The sequence below is a fragment of the Lynx canadensis genome, chromosome B1, assembly GCF_007474595.2.
Source record: "Lynx canadensis isolate LIC74 chromosome B1, mLynCan4.pri.v2, whole genome shotgun sequence".
In the NCBI taxonomy this organism is placed as follows: Eukaryota; Metazoa; Chordata; class Mammalia; order Carnivora; family Felidae; genus Lynx; species Lynx canadensis.
Window position 1 is genome coordinate 97,320,778 of NC_044306.2, and position 16,993 is coordinate 97,337,770.

General features: G+C 34.0%; 1 protein-coding gene across 2 annotated transcripts in view; it reads right to left on the minus strand.

Moving 5' to 3' along the window:
- Positions 1–16,993, minus strand: part of HSPA4L (heat shock protein family A (Hsp70) member 4 like) — a 54,896-nt gene that overhangs the window by 22,248 nt on the left and 15,655 nt on the right. For both annotated transcript variants that reach the window (XM_030313105.1, XM_032592902.1), the window contains 9 exons: positions 16,112–16,234; positions 12,150–12,249; positions 11,659–11,792; positions 9,355–9,599; positions 9,134–9,210; positions 8,377–8,528; positions 7,787–7,893; positions 4,771–4,904; positions 2,966–3,165 (listed from right to left, as the gene is read on the minus strand). In XM_030313105.1, coding sequence (XP_030168965.1) covers positions 2,966–3,165; positions 4,771–4,904; positions 7,787–7,893; positions 8,377–8,528; positions 9,134–9,210; positions 9,355–9,599; positions 11,659–11,792; positions 12,150–12,249; positions 16,112–16,234 — 1,272 coding nt within the window. The remainder of the gene's footprint in view (positions 1–2,965; positions 3,166–4,770; positions 4,905–7,786; positions 7,894–8,376; positions 8,529–9,133; positions 9,211–9,354; positions 9,600–11,658; positions 11,793–12,149; positions 12,250–16,111; positions 16,235–16,993) is intronic.

Here is a 16,993-nt window from a genome sequence, read left to right on the forward strand (position 1 = left end):
CTAGAATGTAGGTTAACAGATGGATGCGGGGACCTTTTCTTCTTTGCTTAACCACTGTATCCTTAGTGCCTAAAACAGCACCTGGTGCATAGAAGTAATTAGATATTTTGAAAAAATAAACAAAAAGATGAACCACTCAAATGGCCAACAGTTGAGGAATAGTAAAATCAAGGTATAGAAGTACGATGAATTGCACAGTCTTTCTGATCTTTGGTTTTGTGATAAAGCCTAGGCTGTGATAACTTCTTAATATGACCATGTATTAATTAGTATACACCAAGAAGTATCAATTTAATTTTCTGAGACATCTTTATATTGAAGAAAAGTCAGCACTCTGTTATTATTTTTTAGGAAAATCAAAGCTATGTTAATTTTTAATGAAAAAAAATGAGGCCCATAATTTCATAAATTGACTCATGTACAAAAAAAAAAAAAAAAAAAAGACTCCTGCTGCTGCTGCTCACTGGGTTTCTTTATATCAGAGTCAGCAGTGTCAGCAGCTGAGGTAGAGTAAAAACCCTCTTATTTTCTCCTCTAAAACTGAAACAATTAGTTTCCAAAGTGTACTGAGTTGATTCACATTTTTTGGGAGGAAAGGAGAAATGACTTTATAGTGGAGTATAAGCCTTATGGTTTTAAACTTCTGGATACAGAATTTAAAAAATCCTAGAGAAAGCCACTAAGAAATACAGTACATGGGATGTTTTCTACACAACGTCACCCCTTGTTAGCAATGATTTGGAAATAAACTAATTTATTCAACACCTATTAGATCAGCTGTGCTAGGGATTTAAAAGAAGACAATATATGTGGAATGTGCTTGCCAATAACACCAAGGATAGGATCCATAATGTTAACCTTCCTTTATCCTTGATTATATGTATTGTAGGAGGAGTATTTAGGAACATCTCACTTATCTAGAAGAAATCCCTTATATGGGAACATCAACTACTTGGAAATGTTCCAATAAGGCAGAACACTCTTGATAAGCAAGTAAGTCTCTTGAGTAGCTAAAGCAAATGTCATTATTTCATACCTTTTATTCACAACTGAGTCCTTCAAGTCCACATCCAAATTATTCCCAAGGACAGATTAACTGAACCTCAAGCTCATAGACAAAATAGGGGAAGCAGAAAAAATGGGTGCCATATTATTGTTTTTAGTGCTCCAGAATCGCGATATAGAGAAAACTAAAGGTCTCAGCAGAGGTGAAGAAAACAGAAATGGTTATGAAGAATTCATCCTAGAGGCATACAGAGTGCTCTCAATATTAGTAAAAATAAATCTTAATGGATTAAAAATTTACATGTCTGACTTAAATTATTGTGAACTACAATTAAGAAAGCTAACTTTTCAAAAAAAATAAAACTAACTTTTCACCTATTATTAATTTATAAAAAATTGACTATATTTTCATTAACAGATCAGGACATTTCTTTCTCCTCAATTCAAGGAAGGATGCAATAGCAAAATAATACATGGGAAGAAGAAAGAAAATGCTATGATCCTTAAATGAAGTACATTAAGGAGAATTCTGATCAATGTGCAGGATTTTAGAGTATTAATAAAAACAGAAAGATGAACTCCACAAAAGGAAAAAATGGTCTTGAAATCTGACAAAAAACAAAATCCATTCTTAATATGCACAAATACACAAAAAATCTAGGGCAGATCTCCAATTATGGTTGGAAAAAACATATGCCATTAAAAATAACTTATAATAGTATACATATAAAAAAATAAAATTTCTATGTAATGGAATATAATCATGTTCACTTAAAATTCCTGCATCTATAGTACACCAAGAGTGAATAATGCCAGGGTCACATAACTCTTTCATAAATTGTCAAAAATCTGTATTAATGTTACTGAATGCATAGTACACTCTTCTGTTCAACTGCCACAGATACCCCCAAGCCCAGAAAAATTCTTTATTAGCCATGTGCTTTATCAATCTAAAAATAGGTACACATATAGTTCAAAATTCATCAATCTGAATTGGTTTTATCTGTAAGCTAAAAAGCTAACCATAATACGTGTTTTTAATGGAAATAAAGAAGAATTTAGGAAAGAGGACTCCAAACACACATATGTGTTTAATATAAGGCTATTAAAAAGATGCAAAACCTCTAAAGAGTTAAAAAAATTTTTTTTTTCAACATTTATTTATTTTTGGGACAGAGAGAGACAGAGCATGAACGGGGGAGGGGCAGAGAGAGAGGGAGACACAGAATCGGAAACAGGCTCCAGGCTCTGAGCCATCAGCCCAGAGCCTGACGCGGGGCTCGAACTCCCGGACCGCGAGATCGTGACCTGGCAGAAGTCGGACGCTTAACCGACTGCGCCACCCAGGCGCCCCTAAAGAGTTTAAAATATGGAAAGTGTAGAGCATTTAAAATTATTCTTTTATGCTTTTATTTAAAAAAAAGTTTACACTGATCCCTACAACAGAACTTTAGAACAAAACCTCAGATTATTTTTGATTATGTTATGACTAAGAAACTATATATAATATTTAGTTTTTCATTTTTTTAAAGTTTATTTATTATTTTTGAGAGAGAGTGTGAGCAAGGGAAGGGCAGAGAGAGAGGAAGACACAGAATGTGAAGCACGCTTGTCTTCAAGCTGTCAACACAGAGCCCAACGTGGGATTTGGACCAACAAACCGTGAGATCATGACCCGAGCTGAAGTCAGATGCTCAACTGACTGAGCTACCCAGGCGCCCCTAATTTTTCATTTTCTAAAGTTTATTTTGAGAGAGACAGAGACAGTGTGAGTGGAGGAGGGGCAAAGAGAGAAGGAGAGTGAGAGCTGTCAGCACAGAGTCCAATGCAGGGCTCAAACTCACAAAATTGTGAGATCATGACTTGAGCTGAAACGAAGAGTCGGATGATTGAGCTGCCCAGGCACCCCTTGAAACTATATATAATATTAGAGGAATCTTGCAATAGGATTTCTACATACCACATCATCTTTGCTTTCATTCTTAAATGAAGTTTCTGTCTCCATAGGAGCATCACTGTGATCCCCGTCTACATTTTGCTTCTCAATTACTGATGCACTGGCCACACTGAAGATTCCATGGATGTTAACACGAACTTTAACCTTCACTTTGGAACTATCACCATCAGACTGCGGAAAGACATTCTGAATAGTGAAGCTCCCTTCAGGAAAAAAGAGCTTTTATCAGCACATGGGCCTCTGATTAACTTATTCAATTCGTTCATTCAATAATTTGACTATTATCATTTTGATGCTGGCAAATAATCATAAAATTATCATCACATCCAGATTAATTACTGTGAGAAAGGCACTGATCCTAGATCACTTTTTTTCTTTTTTACAGCTTAATAAACTTAATACTAAGTTTCAGAAAAGGTTAAGCAGCCTGCCCAAAATCTTTAATGCAAGGACAAAGGTAAGTAGGAATTTCAACCAAGGGCAATCTGACTCAAGGCAATGTAATTTTTAAGTATTTTGTAATACTGCTATTCTAAAACCAAAATAACAATTCAACTTGAGTTTGAAAACTAAATGGAATTATACTTTTGTTATAAGCTTTGTAACACTATAATCATCTTGGTAATTCATAAATAAAGCAATTTTTATTTGCCTTATAGCAAAATTGCTAAGTTACTCAGATACTAATACCTACAGAGATCATATTAACTTTTCACTTTAAGAAACATTTTATTTTGAAAAATCTTAATATATAATGATATCCATAGTAGAAAGAGAATACTAGGCAGAAAAACTGAGAACTAAAAAATTTGGTTGACCTTTATTATAGGTTGAATGGAGACTCCCACTCCCACATTAATATGAAGTCCTACTCTCAAGTACCTCAGAAGGTGACCTTATTTGAAAAACAGGGTCTAAACAGAGGGAATCAAGTTAAAGTGAGGTCATCAGGGTGGACTTGAATCCAATGACTGGTATCCTTATTTGCAGACAGATACACATACAGGGAGAATGTCATGTGAACATGAAGATGGCCAGCCATCCACAAACCAAGGAGAGAAGCCTGGAACAGATCCTTCCCTCACAGCCCTCAGAAGGAACCCTGTCAACACTTTGATTTCATACTTGAAGCTTCTAGAACTGTAAACAATAAATTCTACTGTTTAAGCCACTCAGTTTGTGGTATTTTGTTACAGAAGCCCTAGCAAATTAATTCCACCTTCAATAATTTATTTTTACTGCTTTCAATAACATATTTGAAATATTCACATTGTTCCCTTTCTAGCCTATCAATAAAGCAGTACATACAAAAAATTTTAAAAATTACAAATGATTCCTTCTCTTGTTAAATGTTATAAAAATCATACTTGTTTTTTATCTCTAAAAAAGATTACCCAACTAAAATGGATATTACAGTCCCTGATTCTCACTTAATATTGCACCAATGATACTCGTTCTAGTTGTTGCCAGGGAGCATAAATTTAGAGTCATATACAGTCAGTCTGGCAACACAATTTCAACTTACTACGGAGTCTTTCCATAAAAAATAGCCCTCACCCAAACCTTTCAGACAGAGTACAGAGCATTTTAAATACAGAAGTAAAAATGAATTAAAAAATACTCAAAACTTGCTGTTATTCCAGAAATACTGTGAGCACTAAAAGTTCGTGTTTAGAAAAAGTATGAATATCTTTCTCTAAAAATCCAGTGCTTGGCTGAAATATCAATTTATTTACTTCCTTGATTCAAATATTAATATATTTATAAAAAGCAAAAGTTTATGAAATTTTTTTCTTGAGTTCTCTTACCAATTCTTGGATCAGGATAAGGCACTTCATGTAAATTAGTATAAAATGCTTCTAGTTCAAATGGTTCCTTCTTGTGGAAAGTAATGACTTTTGAGAATGGAGCAGGATGGTTCTTACAAAATACTTCACATTCCCTAAAATGGAGAAAACAGTTAAAAACAAATAGAAAGTTGCATCTGAATCTAATTACAGAATCCATGTCATTCCTAATTCAATAGCAGCAACCGTGAAGACCTCCATGCACAAATATAAAGAAAAAGAATTACTGGTTTGGCTATGAATATGCATTTTGGTAGGTCTATGGCTCCAAGTTTTTAGAATGTCTGTCATAGTACGACAGACAATTCTATCTTATCAAGCAAAGAAAAAATAACTGAGATTAGGTATATTTTGAGGCCAATACACAAGGGCTAGTTTTTTGCTCCCATACGAGGACCAAATGCTATTTATTAGTTTCCAAAATACTTGTTACATATAACACTTTTTATTTTTGCTCCGGTATAGAAGTTTGAAATTATTTCCAAATAAAGGTTTTTTTTTTTTTTTTTTTTTTTTTTAAGGGAGCTAGGGAAAAAACAAACAAACCAAAACGAAAAACAGGACAAGGAACAAGGGGCACCTGTGTATCTTTTACCTAGATTTACTACTGTCAGCATTTTATTCCATTTGTTTCATCAACACACTCCGTACGTGTGTATTTTTTTTCTGAATCAGTGGAGGGTGTTAACATACATTATGGCTCTTTATCCTTAAATACTTCAGTGTGTACTTCCTAATAGGGATATGGTCTAAAATAATTACAGTACAGCTGTCAACTTTATAAATTTATACTGATACTTTAACATACAATCCATATTCCAATTTTTACAAATGATATAATAATGTCCTTTATTACTGAATAATAAAAAAATTTGGGGCGCCTGGGTGGCTCAGTCAGTTAAGCGATTGACTTTGGCTCAGGTCATGATCTCACAGTTTGTGAGTTCGAGCCCCGCATCGGGCTCTGTGCTGACAGCTCAGAGCCTGGAGCCTGCTTCGGATTCTGTGTCTCCCTCCCTTTCTGCCCCTTCCCTGCTCATGCTCTCTCTCTGTCTCAAAAATAAATAAAAACATTAAAAACAATTTTAAAAAAATAATAAAAAATTTAATTAAAAAATAATAAATATATTATTTTTTTAATAAAAATAAATAATAAATAAATTAAAAAAAGAAAACCTTCCTCTCTGTTAGAGGAGGTTTTAAAACCTACATAACTCCTATTCCTTAAATAATGTAACAAATAGCTTATAACTATTTGTTTTTAGTGGCCCAGAAACTCACTCTATAATACTGTGTTGTCAACCCTAATTATGAGGTTTGAAAACCCCACATTCATGGACCTTTCCCTCTATCCTAGTTAAGGACCTACATTATCTTTTACTTCTTAAAAAAAATTTTTTTTTAAGTTTTTTTTTTTGTTTGTTTGGTTTTTTTTTTTTTTTGAGAGACAGAATATGAGCAGGGGAGGAGGAGACACAGAATCTGAAGCAGGCTCCAGGCTCTGAACTGTCAGCACAGAGCCTGATGCGGGGCTCTAACCCATGAACCATGAGATCATGACCTGAGCCGAAGTCAGATGCTTAAGGGACTGAGCCACCCGGCGCCCCTACTTTCTTATTGTAATCACTAGGATAGATTTACTTTTCAATTTAACTCCTCCATAGGTTTCTTACATATTTTTTTTCTGGATCACTGTATCTTTAACTGAAATTAAGTACTTATTTAAGTAATCTCTACACTCAATATGGGGTTCAAACTCACAACCCCAAGATCCAGAGTCGCATGGTCTTCTGACTGAGCCAGTCAGGCCCCATGAAACTAACTTTAAATAACAGCATTTCTTGCCTCAAAATTGACATTAATACATGCCATTTAAATGCTCTGCAAAACATTCAGATCAATCTATTTTTAGAATCTGTGTAAAATTTTAGCTTCTTGGGGTATGAATATATAGAGCACAGGACAAAAGTTTAAAAGCAACTTAAAACTAAAAAGTTAAAAGCAACTAAAAACAGGTTTATTTTATTATACAAATTATGTCTGAAAAGCAGTCAAATATATTATTTGAAACATAAATTTTTATTTTGGTAGGGAAGCAAGCTATTTAAATCCTGGCCAGTTCATGGAAAATGAAACATAAGTGTCAATAAAAGCATGAAAAGATTGTGGCTCATAGTCAGAAATGCAAATCTAATACCAAAGTACTTATTTTCACTTTCAGAATCTTATGTTTAAAAGCACAGGAGAAAATAAGCTGTAACAGATAATCACAGCAATGCTAAAAGGAATATAAATTAGTATAATCCTTTTAATGAATAATGTTGCAGTACTAGTTATAGTAATGTTCATATCCTTTGGGTCAATTTTAGTCTTATACGGTTATCTTACAGATATTCCAAACACAATTAAACAAGGAGATGTGTATGAGGATGTTATTAGCACTGCCTGAAACAGAAAAAAATAAGACTCCAGAGTGTATTGGTTAAATTACGGCACACACGAGTGCTGAGAAAATAGTCACTGTTGACATGGAAAAGTAATATATAACATATTTTAAAAAAACAAGGTGCACTGGAAACACACAGATGATCATGTATGTATTAACAAAGTACATGCTTTTATTTTTGACAAAGAAAATGACTGGAAAGATAGAAACCTAGCTGTTAACAATAGTTACCTCTGTAAAATGTGCTAAGTAGCAGTTGGGGTATGGCAGATGCAGGTTTTTAAATTTTTATATTTCCACCTTGTGGTTTTTATTTGAATGTAAGAACGATTTACTTTATAAAATACTAATTAAAAATATATCATCATGGTTTATAGATTATATATTATTTTATATAATATAGTTCCTTTCTTCTAACATTTTACTTAAAAGTATTTGAGAGTATTAGAAGTGTAAATTCCTCTAGTTGAGAAAATTAGGTTCAACTGGTTATTTACAACAAGCTCTAACAAGGCTTTAAAAGTAACTTACCCAGTTCCATCTTCAAAAGAGGTCTTCCATCTTAATGTGATTGAATAGGGAACAAGGTCTGTTATAGAAAATTCACGCACTTTAAATGCTGGTGAGAGAATCGCACACTGAAAATAAGAGGTATACCATATTTAAATCAACAAACACAAAACATACCGCAGGCTACCCTGATTGAAATGCTTAATAAAGTCCTTGTAATAAAATTATGTTTTTAAAATTGTCTTTTGGTAATAGCTAGTTAAAATTTACAAGTGTCAGAGTACTTTTTATGACCTTACAAAAATATAAAATATTTTTAAATCTCAAAAAAGAATTTTAAATGGGAATAATTACAAGAATCATAAAGTAAATGTTCTTGCACTACAGTACAGACATACTGTCCTAGGACAGTTTAAAAACATAAATTGGAAAGACACAAGTCTTATTTATCAGAAATAATTTCAATATATTTTTAGCCTGACAAATGGTTGGAACAGATAATACAAAAGGTCCCCTTAGGCCTGTCATCACATTTCTGGCAAAATATACATTCTAAAAAAATCACATTTCTGGCAAAATATACATTCTAAAAAAAGGATTAATAATCATACCTGTAATGCACATCCTCTGGCAACAGCTTCATCAGCATTTAACGTGGTACTTATGTCTTTAAGAAAGAACTTAGTGATTTGTTCTTTCACGGCAGGAATTCGTGTTGCTCCCCCTACAATTTCTATACTACTTATGTCCTCACGTTGCAAGTCTGAAAAACAAAATGTTTTTAATTGAGAATAAGATAGTCTTTATAAAAATATGAACAAAGCCCTTGGAAAGTACTTTTTTTTTAAGTAGATATCTTATTTGCTCAAAACAAGACTAAATGGAAAGAAGATAAAAACAAATTTTGGAAAAAGGCAAAGCTTAATAAGTAATAATACCCATGTGTCAGCCACTGCACTTGGTCCAGATGACAGATGACATTAAGAACAGACAAGTACCTCATGGGCTCTTCAATTTTATAACTTCTACCTCACAAATACCCACAGAAGGTACTGATTACCAAAAAACCTTAACAAAAAGCAATCATGTTCTCTTTCTACATTTTATTTTCATCTTAGACTTCACTATATGCTTACATGTAAACACCTCCAAATATAACTAGTATTAGACTTATGATGCAAACTAGAACATGAGCCAGGAGTTGCTCTCATAAGCCCAGATTCATATTGCCATTTTCCTCTGTAAAATGAGAAATACAAATCTTCAAAAAACAAATGAAGTTTTAATTGCTTTTACCATTTCTTACCCATTAAAGTGAGTTAATGCCATAATACAATTTTGATGGTTAATCTAGTAATTTACACTTACTAGCTTGTTCCATTACTGCTTTTAATGGTGGCTCAACCCTGGTGAAGAGGGAAGCACATAATTGTTCAAACTGAGCCCTGGGGGAAAATGAAATAAAATTCATCATTTTGGGATACAAAAATCAAGTATATCTTCTAAAATTACAGAATGAAAAAAAATCAGACATGATCTAAACATAAAAGTAGCCAACACTTTATTTAAATTGAAAACATACATGGTACCTGTTCATTTTACTAGAAACATCAAGGTCATTCATGAAACACTCAATGTTCAGTGGAAGATCTGATGCATTTGCACTCATTAGCTTCTTCAGTTTTTCACATTCCTGATATAAGCGCAATAAGGCCCGAGAATTTTCTTTCACATTTATCTTATATTTGGTCTTGAACTCCTCACAGAAGTAGTCTACTAAAGCCTCATCAAAGTTCCTGCCACCCAAATATGGATCAAAAGTGGTAGCCAAGACCTATTTAATCAAAACACCAGAACTGAATTTTCAGAAATATAAATGCTTTCACAAAAAGACAAAAAACAAAAAGAAAACACCTGTTAAAATTAAAATAAAACCAAAGCACTTGTCAAAAATCACAGCTGTCAAAACTTCCTATCACTTATACTAATTATCACTTATATTTAGCCAACATACTCACCCACTCTGAATTATCTGCTTTGGGTTGTAGATCCATATATCAATTATAATTCTATTTCTGAAATAATGGAGTTATTACAATAATTAAAATTTCATTATCTCACATCTGTTGGTTCTACAATGCACTCAACAGGTAGGCCAAAAACCAAGTTTAAGAGAGCAAGGAAAGAGTCCTACGCATGTAACCATAAGAAAACAGCCAAGAAAAGCCAATCCAAAGATTCAATCTAGGGGTGCCTGGCTCCTATCCGAGGATTGTGAGTTCAAGCCCCACACTGAGTGTAGAGATTACTTAAAATCTTAAAAAAAAAAAAAAAAAGATTAAATCTAAAATACTACAATTGGTCAATTTACAGGTCAGGAATTAGGCTTTCTGCCTACTATTAAAAAAAACAAAAACAAAAACCAATTTTTTAAATAAAAATATAGAAGGAACAAAAAAATACATGAAAGACCAAAAAAATAAAATAGAAAAAAAGAGGAAAGACAAGAATTTGATATAATAATATAGCAGATGGATGGAAGAGGAGCAGACAAGTCACAGAACTGCAACGTTATAACTACTGAAAACACAGGAGCAAGACATCTAGTGGCTCTCCTGAGGATAGAGGGCAAAAATGACTACTTACGCTAGTCACCAGTAAAAAAATAGAACTCCACTGCTGATGTGGTTCATCAGGTTTTTCTCACAAGAATATGTGGTAGAAAAACAGTAAACCCTACAGAAGGTTTTAAGTATAATCTCATTGAGAGGTCATCCCACAGACTAGCATGGAGAATCCATGGAAAGACTTCTCGCTAGGTCCAGAACTACCCCGAATTAAATCCAAAACTGTGTTGGTATGTGACTTGTGCCAATGTGCATCCTCCTGGACAGAAGAGCCACAATATGGCTACTCTATGGTATATACCAAAAAGGAAAGCAAATGTTCTTCAGTTAAAATTCAAGACTAAATACCAAAGATTAAACTAATTTACTAATTCATTATGAGTCATTTCCCTTGAGTTTTCTCAAGTTTTTACAAGGATGTTACTATAAACTATGAGACAAAAGGCTCTAAAAGGTGTTGGATAACCCAAAGCAGTTCATCTTCTAAGTAAATTCTATACATGTGAATAAATGGAGAGAGAGAGAGAGAACGAGAATGTAAGTATGGATAAGATAATCAACATAAAAATGAATATAAAATCAAATAGAGGGGTGTCTGGGTAGTTCAGTTGGTTAAGCATCTGACTTCGGCTCAGGTGATGATCTCACAGTTTGTGAGTTCAAGCCCGCATAGGGCTCTCTGCTGTCAGTGAAGAGCCTGCTTAGGATTCTCTCTCTCTCTCTCTCTCTCTCTCTCTCTCTCTCCCCCCCCCCCTTCCCCACTCGTGTGCATGCACACTCTCTCAAAAATTAAACATCTAAAAAATAAATACAAACTATAAAATGGTAAGCACTAGAACTAAACAATGGCACACTACAGAAACTTATGATTAAAACTCTTGGATAGGAAGGTTTACAAAAACAAAGAGAATCATTTTAGAAAGTGTTTCCTAAATGTATTTATGGATAGGGTGTACTTAATGCTCCCTGATAGCTGCTTAACACCTTGACAATAAAAATAGCCAATACATATTACAGGATCTACTCTATGGCATTCTAAGCATTTTATATATATTAACTCATTTGTCCTCAAAAATTCTGAGGAAATTCCTGGTACTATCCCCTTAAGTGTAGAGGCTGAGATTTAAGGAGGTTAGTAACTTGCTCAAGGTCACAATTTTTAAGTGGCAGAGCCAGGATTTAAACTCACGCACTAAGGTTCTCTATATAGTCTTACATGCTCTTAACCATTAAACTTAATACATAGCAAATCATTTATTTACTTACTTTAAGTTTTCCTTTGTTAAAAGCACAAACCGAGACCTGGTAGGCAGAATGTCCCATATCAATAAATATTACATTTCTTGGTTTCTCATCTAATGGGGGAAGATCCTGTTTATAAATTCCATATGCTAGTGCCACTGTGTAAGAACAAAGAAATTAGGTTAATGTCAAGATAGCAATCACGTGAAAACAAGATATAAGTCACTTTGATGTTGCACTTTAACACACAGAAGAATATAAATATTAATTTCAAGGTAAATTAACTTTTCATCACTTGATTTTTATTTCTTTTCTACCCATAACTCTGTAACATAGATGATTCTTATTGCGAACAGAAGACATGTTTAACTTCTGCCGAAATACTGTACTCCTAAACAAAAGGTTACAGGAACTAGTACATAATAGAGTTAAAAGAAAGAGAAATATTTTATATTAATTAGAAAAAACTAGAACGGTATTTTTCTGACAGTGATTTTAAATTCCAAAGTGCTCACCTGCTGTAGTTTCATTCATCAACCTTAAACAATTTAAACCTGCAACCTGGGCTGCAGCCATCACAGATCTTCTCTCAGCATCAGTGAAAAAGCTAGGAATCTGGTATTTTAAAACACTAATATATTAGTTTGATGTAACAGATTTTAAACATTTCATCAATTAAAAATGTAAAATAAATGTAATAAAATTTACAGCTTAAGGCAAAGAATGGTGTTCTAATAAGAAAAAAATACTAGTTTAAATAAACAAGAAAAAAATACTAGTTTTCTTTCTTTTTTTTAAAGTTTGTCAATTTCTATACTATCAAGTGTTGACCTAAAGTATGAACACAAATTTAAAGCAATTAATAAGATGGAATAATGCAGTGTTTCCAAATATGTTCAATAAATCCTTCTTGTGTTGGTTGGCTCTATGAAAAAAAATATGTTGGTTCATCTTTAACAATGAAAGGCTGAAAACCCAAGACTATTAAAACGAGATTGATTAACTACATCATGGTAAATCCATATAATGGAATCCTACGTGGCTGTTAGAATCAGGCAGATATGAATTGTCATGGAACAGTATCTATACTACATTAGAAAAAAGGACATGTGTAGCATGATTTTTGTGTAGTTATAGGCTACTCAGAAAAATACAATACCCAAAGGTTTACAATGGCTATGATCTCAAAAGGAGGGGGGAACTATACTGCAGGAGATTTACAAGGAACATACGTTTCTTTAAAATTTTTTTTTTCAACGTTTATTTATTTTTGGGACAGAGAGAGACAGAGCATGAACGGGGGAGGGGCAGAGAGAGAGGGAGACACAGAATCGGAAACAGGCTCCAGGCTCTGAGCCATCAGCCCAGAGCCTGACGCGGGGCTCGAACTCACGGACCGCGAGATCGTGACCTGGCTGAAGTCGGACGCTTAACCGACTGCGCCACCCAGGCGCCCCACGTTTCTTTTAAAATCAACAAAAAACATTAACTATATTACTATTAAAACATAAACTGAAACTCAAATTTATAGTTAAGATTTACATAGTTCTAGGGGTTCCTGGGTGGCTCAGTTGGTTAAGCATCTGACTCTTGATTTTGGCTTATGATCTCATGGTTCCTTCGTTCAAGCTCTGCACTGACACCTCAGAGCCTGCTTGGAATTCTCTTTCTCCCTCTCTTGCTGCCCCTCCCGTGCTTGCTCTGTGCCTTGCTCTGTGTCTCTTATTCTGTGTCTCAAAATAAGTAAACATTAAAAAGATTTACCTAGTTCTATCAAACTAAGAAGCTCTTTGATTTGTGTCTACAGACAGATTTCTAAGAAGCTAATTAAGTATACTCATGTACAAAATGACTTGGGGCTCTTCCAATTTTAAGTAAATTGTCTCCTCCAATTTTATTGCTTTATGAAGTTAGAAATTTCATTTAACTCCTATTAACAACAGGAAAAGAACTTGAATTTCAATAAACTTGTTTATCCTAATTTTGGTATTATCCTTCTGACAAAAATCTAAATTATAACACAGGCTTCATTTAATACTCATGGAGCACTTACGTACTACGTACTTTTCTAGCCACTTAGGGATATAGTAGTGCATAAAGCAGAAAATACTTCCCCTGGTGCAGTTCACAATGGGTCTACTGCATCAACTACAAAGTAAATAATGGCTGAGAAGTTCATAATGTTCTCTTCTGATGCTAATTTCTTTTTTTTTTTTTTTTTTTAATTTTTTTTTTTTCAACGTTTATTTTATTTTTGGGACAGAGAGAGACAGAGCATGAATGGGGGAGGGGCAGAGAGAGAGGGAGACACAGAATCGAAAACAGGCTCCAGGCTCTGAGCCATCAGCCCAGAGCCCGACGCGGGGCTCGAACTCACGGACCGCGAGATCGTGACCTGGCTGAAGTCGGACGCTTAACCGACTGCGCCACCCAGGCGCCCCATCTGATGCTAATTTCTGATGTGAAAATGTTATCAAGTATAGTTAATAGGGATGATTTGAATTTAAGATGGATTTTTAAAACTGATACCATTTTGATGCATACTTTCAAGTGGCAGTGTAATGGAAAAATTATAAGCAGAGGCTTGGGAATGAACTATCTGGGTTTGATTTCTGGCTCTACCACTTATCAGTTCTGTTGATTTGGGGCAAGTTAACATCTCTGTGTCTCAGTTTCTTCACCTGTACAACTAGAGTTAAAAATATCCTATCCTGTGGGTGCTTGGGTGGCTCAGTTGGTTAAGTGTTCAACTTTGGCTCAGGTCATAATCTCATGATATTCATGAGTCCGAGCCCCACATAGGGCTTTAAGCTGAAAGCTCAGAGCCTGGAGCCTGCTTCAGATTCTGTGTCTCCCTCTCTCTCTGCCCCTCCCCTGCTCACACACTGTCTCTGTCAAAATAAACAAACATTAAAAAAAATTAAAAAAAAAATCCTACCCTCACAGAGTAGTTCTGAGGATTAAATGAGTTAATACACATTAAGTGCCTGTAACAGTGCCTGGCCAATGGTAAACTATTATTTGCTATTACTAAGTGGCTGGAAAACGAAATACTAAGCTCCATTATTTTTCTCTGAAAAAAGTTCTAAATCCCTATAAAAAATCTAATTACTAAATTCACTGAAGATTTCATAATCTGGTTCTTTTTTTCTGGTAACATGAGACTCTTGAACTTTTATAGTGAAAGTTAATAGTATTAAGAATACATTCACATTTAGGTGATGACAAGTAACTTAAAAAAGTTATCAATATATAATAGGATCTCAAGGGATAGAGTGATGAAATGTTTGAAGAAATCCCTTAAAAAAGACCTTTTCTTTCTGAAAAATATACATGATCTCACTTACATGTGGAATCTACAAAAGTTGAATTCACAGAAGCAGAGAGTAGAGTGGTGGTTATGACCTAGGAGGTGGAGGAAATGGGGAGATACTGGCCAAAGAGTACAAAGTTTCAGTTATATAGAATGAATATATTCTAGAAATCTAATGTATAGCCCATGGTGTCTAAAGTTAGTAATACTGTTACTGTATATTGGAAATCTGTTAATAAAGTACATCTCAGGTGTTCTTGCCACCAAAAAACCAAATACAAAACAAAAAAAAACTACATGAGATGGGTATGTTAATTAGCTCAACTGCACTAATCATTATCATTTCACTATGTGTATGTGTGTCAAAGCATCATGTTGCACGCCTTATCTGTAAACAATTGTTCTTTTAAGGAAGGCACAAGGGAATTCTGGGGAGTGATAAATATTTATTATACTGATAGTGATTGATGATGGTTTTGTGTAAGCATGTCAAAATTTCTGAAAGTATAACATGTTAAATATATCCAATTTTTTTTTTTTTAAATTTTTCTTTCTGATACAGAACATATATTATCTCAAATACCTAGCTGGAAGTTTTCAACTTTGCCATAAAATGTTAAGGTCCCAACAGGTGAGAAGTTAATGGCGACCAGGAAAGATTCTTAGGGATAAGTGGGACAGGTATAGCAGTCACTAATCACATACATAGGTTTTTTTTAAGATTCGCTGATTATCACAATGGACTTTAGGGGAAACTCAATCCTAAACTTTATCAAATAAGGTGGGCTTTTTAAAATGTAAAAATAAAAATGGATTTAGATTATTTACGGTACGCCTGGGTGGCTCAGTCGGTTGAGTGTCCAACTTGCGCTCAGGTCATGATCTCACAGTGTGTGGGTTCAAGCCCCACGTCAGGCTCTGGCCTGACAGCTCAGAGCCTGGAGCCTGCTTTGGATTCTGTGTCTCCCTCTCTCTCTTCCCCTCCCCCATTCATACTCTATCTCTCTGCCTCTCAAAAATACACGTAAAAAAAAAATTTTTTTTTAAAAAGAGTAGATTATTTACTAAATAAGAGTAAAGAAAAGGGAAGAAAAATATTTCAACATAAAATTAATATATTGGAAAGTGTGATTTAAAAGTATTCATTATTGAAGTAAAACTTACTGAAATCACACAGTCAGCCACTGGTTTCTTCAAAGCATTTTCTGAAGTCTCTTTGAGTTTGGCCAACAGCATTCCAGTAACTTGCTCAATTGCAAAAGGTCTCTCTTCTTCTAGGTACCGCACCTAAAACCACAAGTTGAGATATTTATTAAGTCATTTATTCATCCAACATGTACATCTACTCTATACATGATGGATAAACAAAAGTGAAAAAAGGTAGTCTTTGCCCATGGAAGTTATATTCTGAAAAGATTATTCTAATATTACAACCTCTTATTTCTAAAGTTCAAGTGCCTTATACAGATTATATTAAACAAATTGTTTTCAAAAATGTCTTCCTGTGTTAGATCCCCACCTCTCACAAAAGCAATTTTTATTCACTTTCTAAGCACATAATGAATAAGAAAAAGATCAAATAATCTTTCTTTTGAAAGTCAGAACTCTTCCTGGGCTTAAAATGAAAGCTTTCGTTTTACAATTTTAGGGAAAGGAAGGAAAAAGAAAATTTCTTATTAAAAAAAATAAAAGAGGGATGCCTGGGTGGCTCAGTTGGTTGAGCATCTGACTCAATTTCAGCTCAGGTCATCATGATCTCACAGTTTGTGAGTTTGAGCCCCATTGCTTGACTCTGCACTGACAGTGTGGAGCCTGCTTGGGATTTTTTTTTTTTTTCTCTCTCTCTCTCTCAAAAGAAATAATTAAACTTAAAAAAAAAAAAGATAAAGTATGTATTATTCCAAAGTTTCTGGGAGTAAATAAATTAAATATTAGAAAATAAAATTAAATATTAGAGATATATATATGAAATTTTTACTATTTTTTTAGACCAAATAACTACTTCATCTTATACATAGGTTTAAGAGTAGGTTGCATTTAAGCACA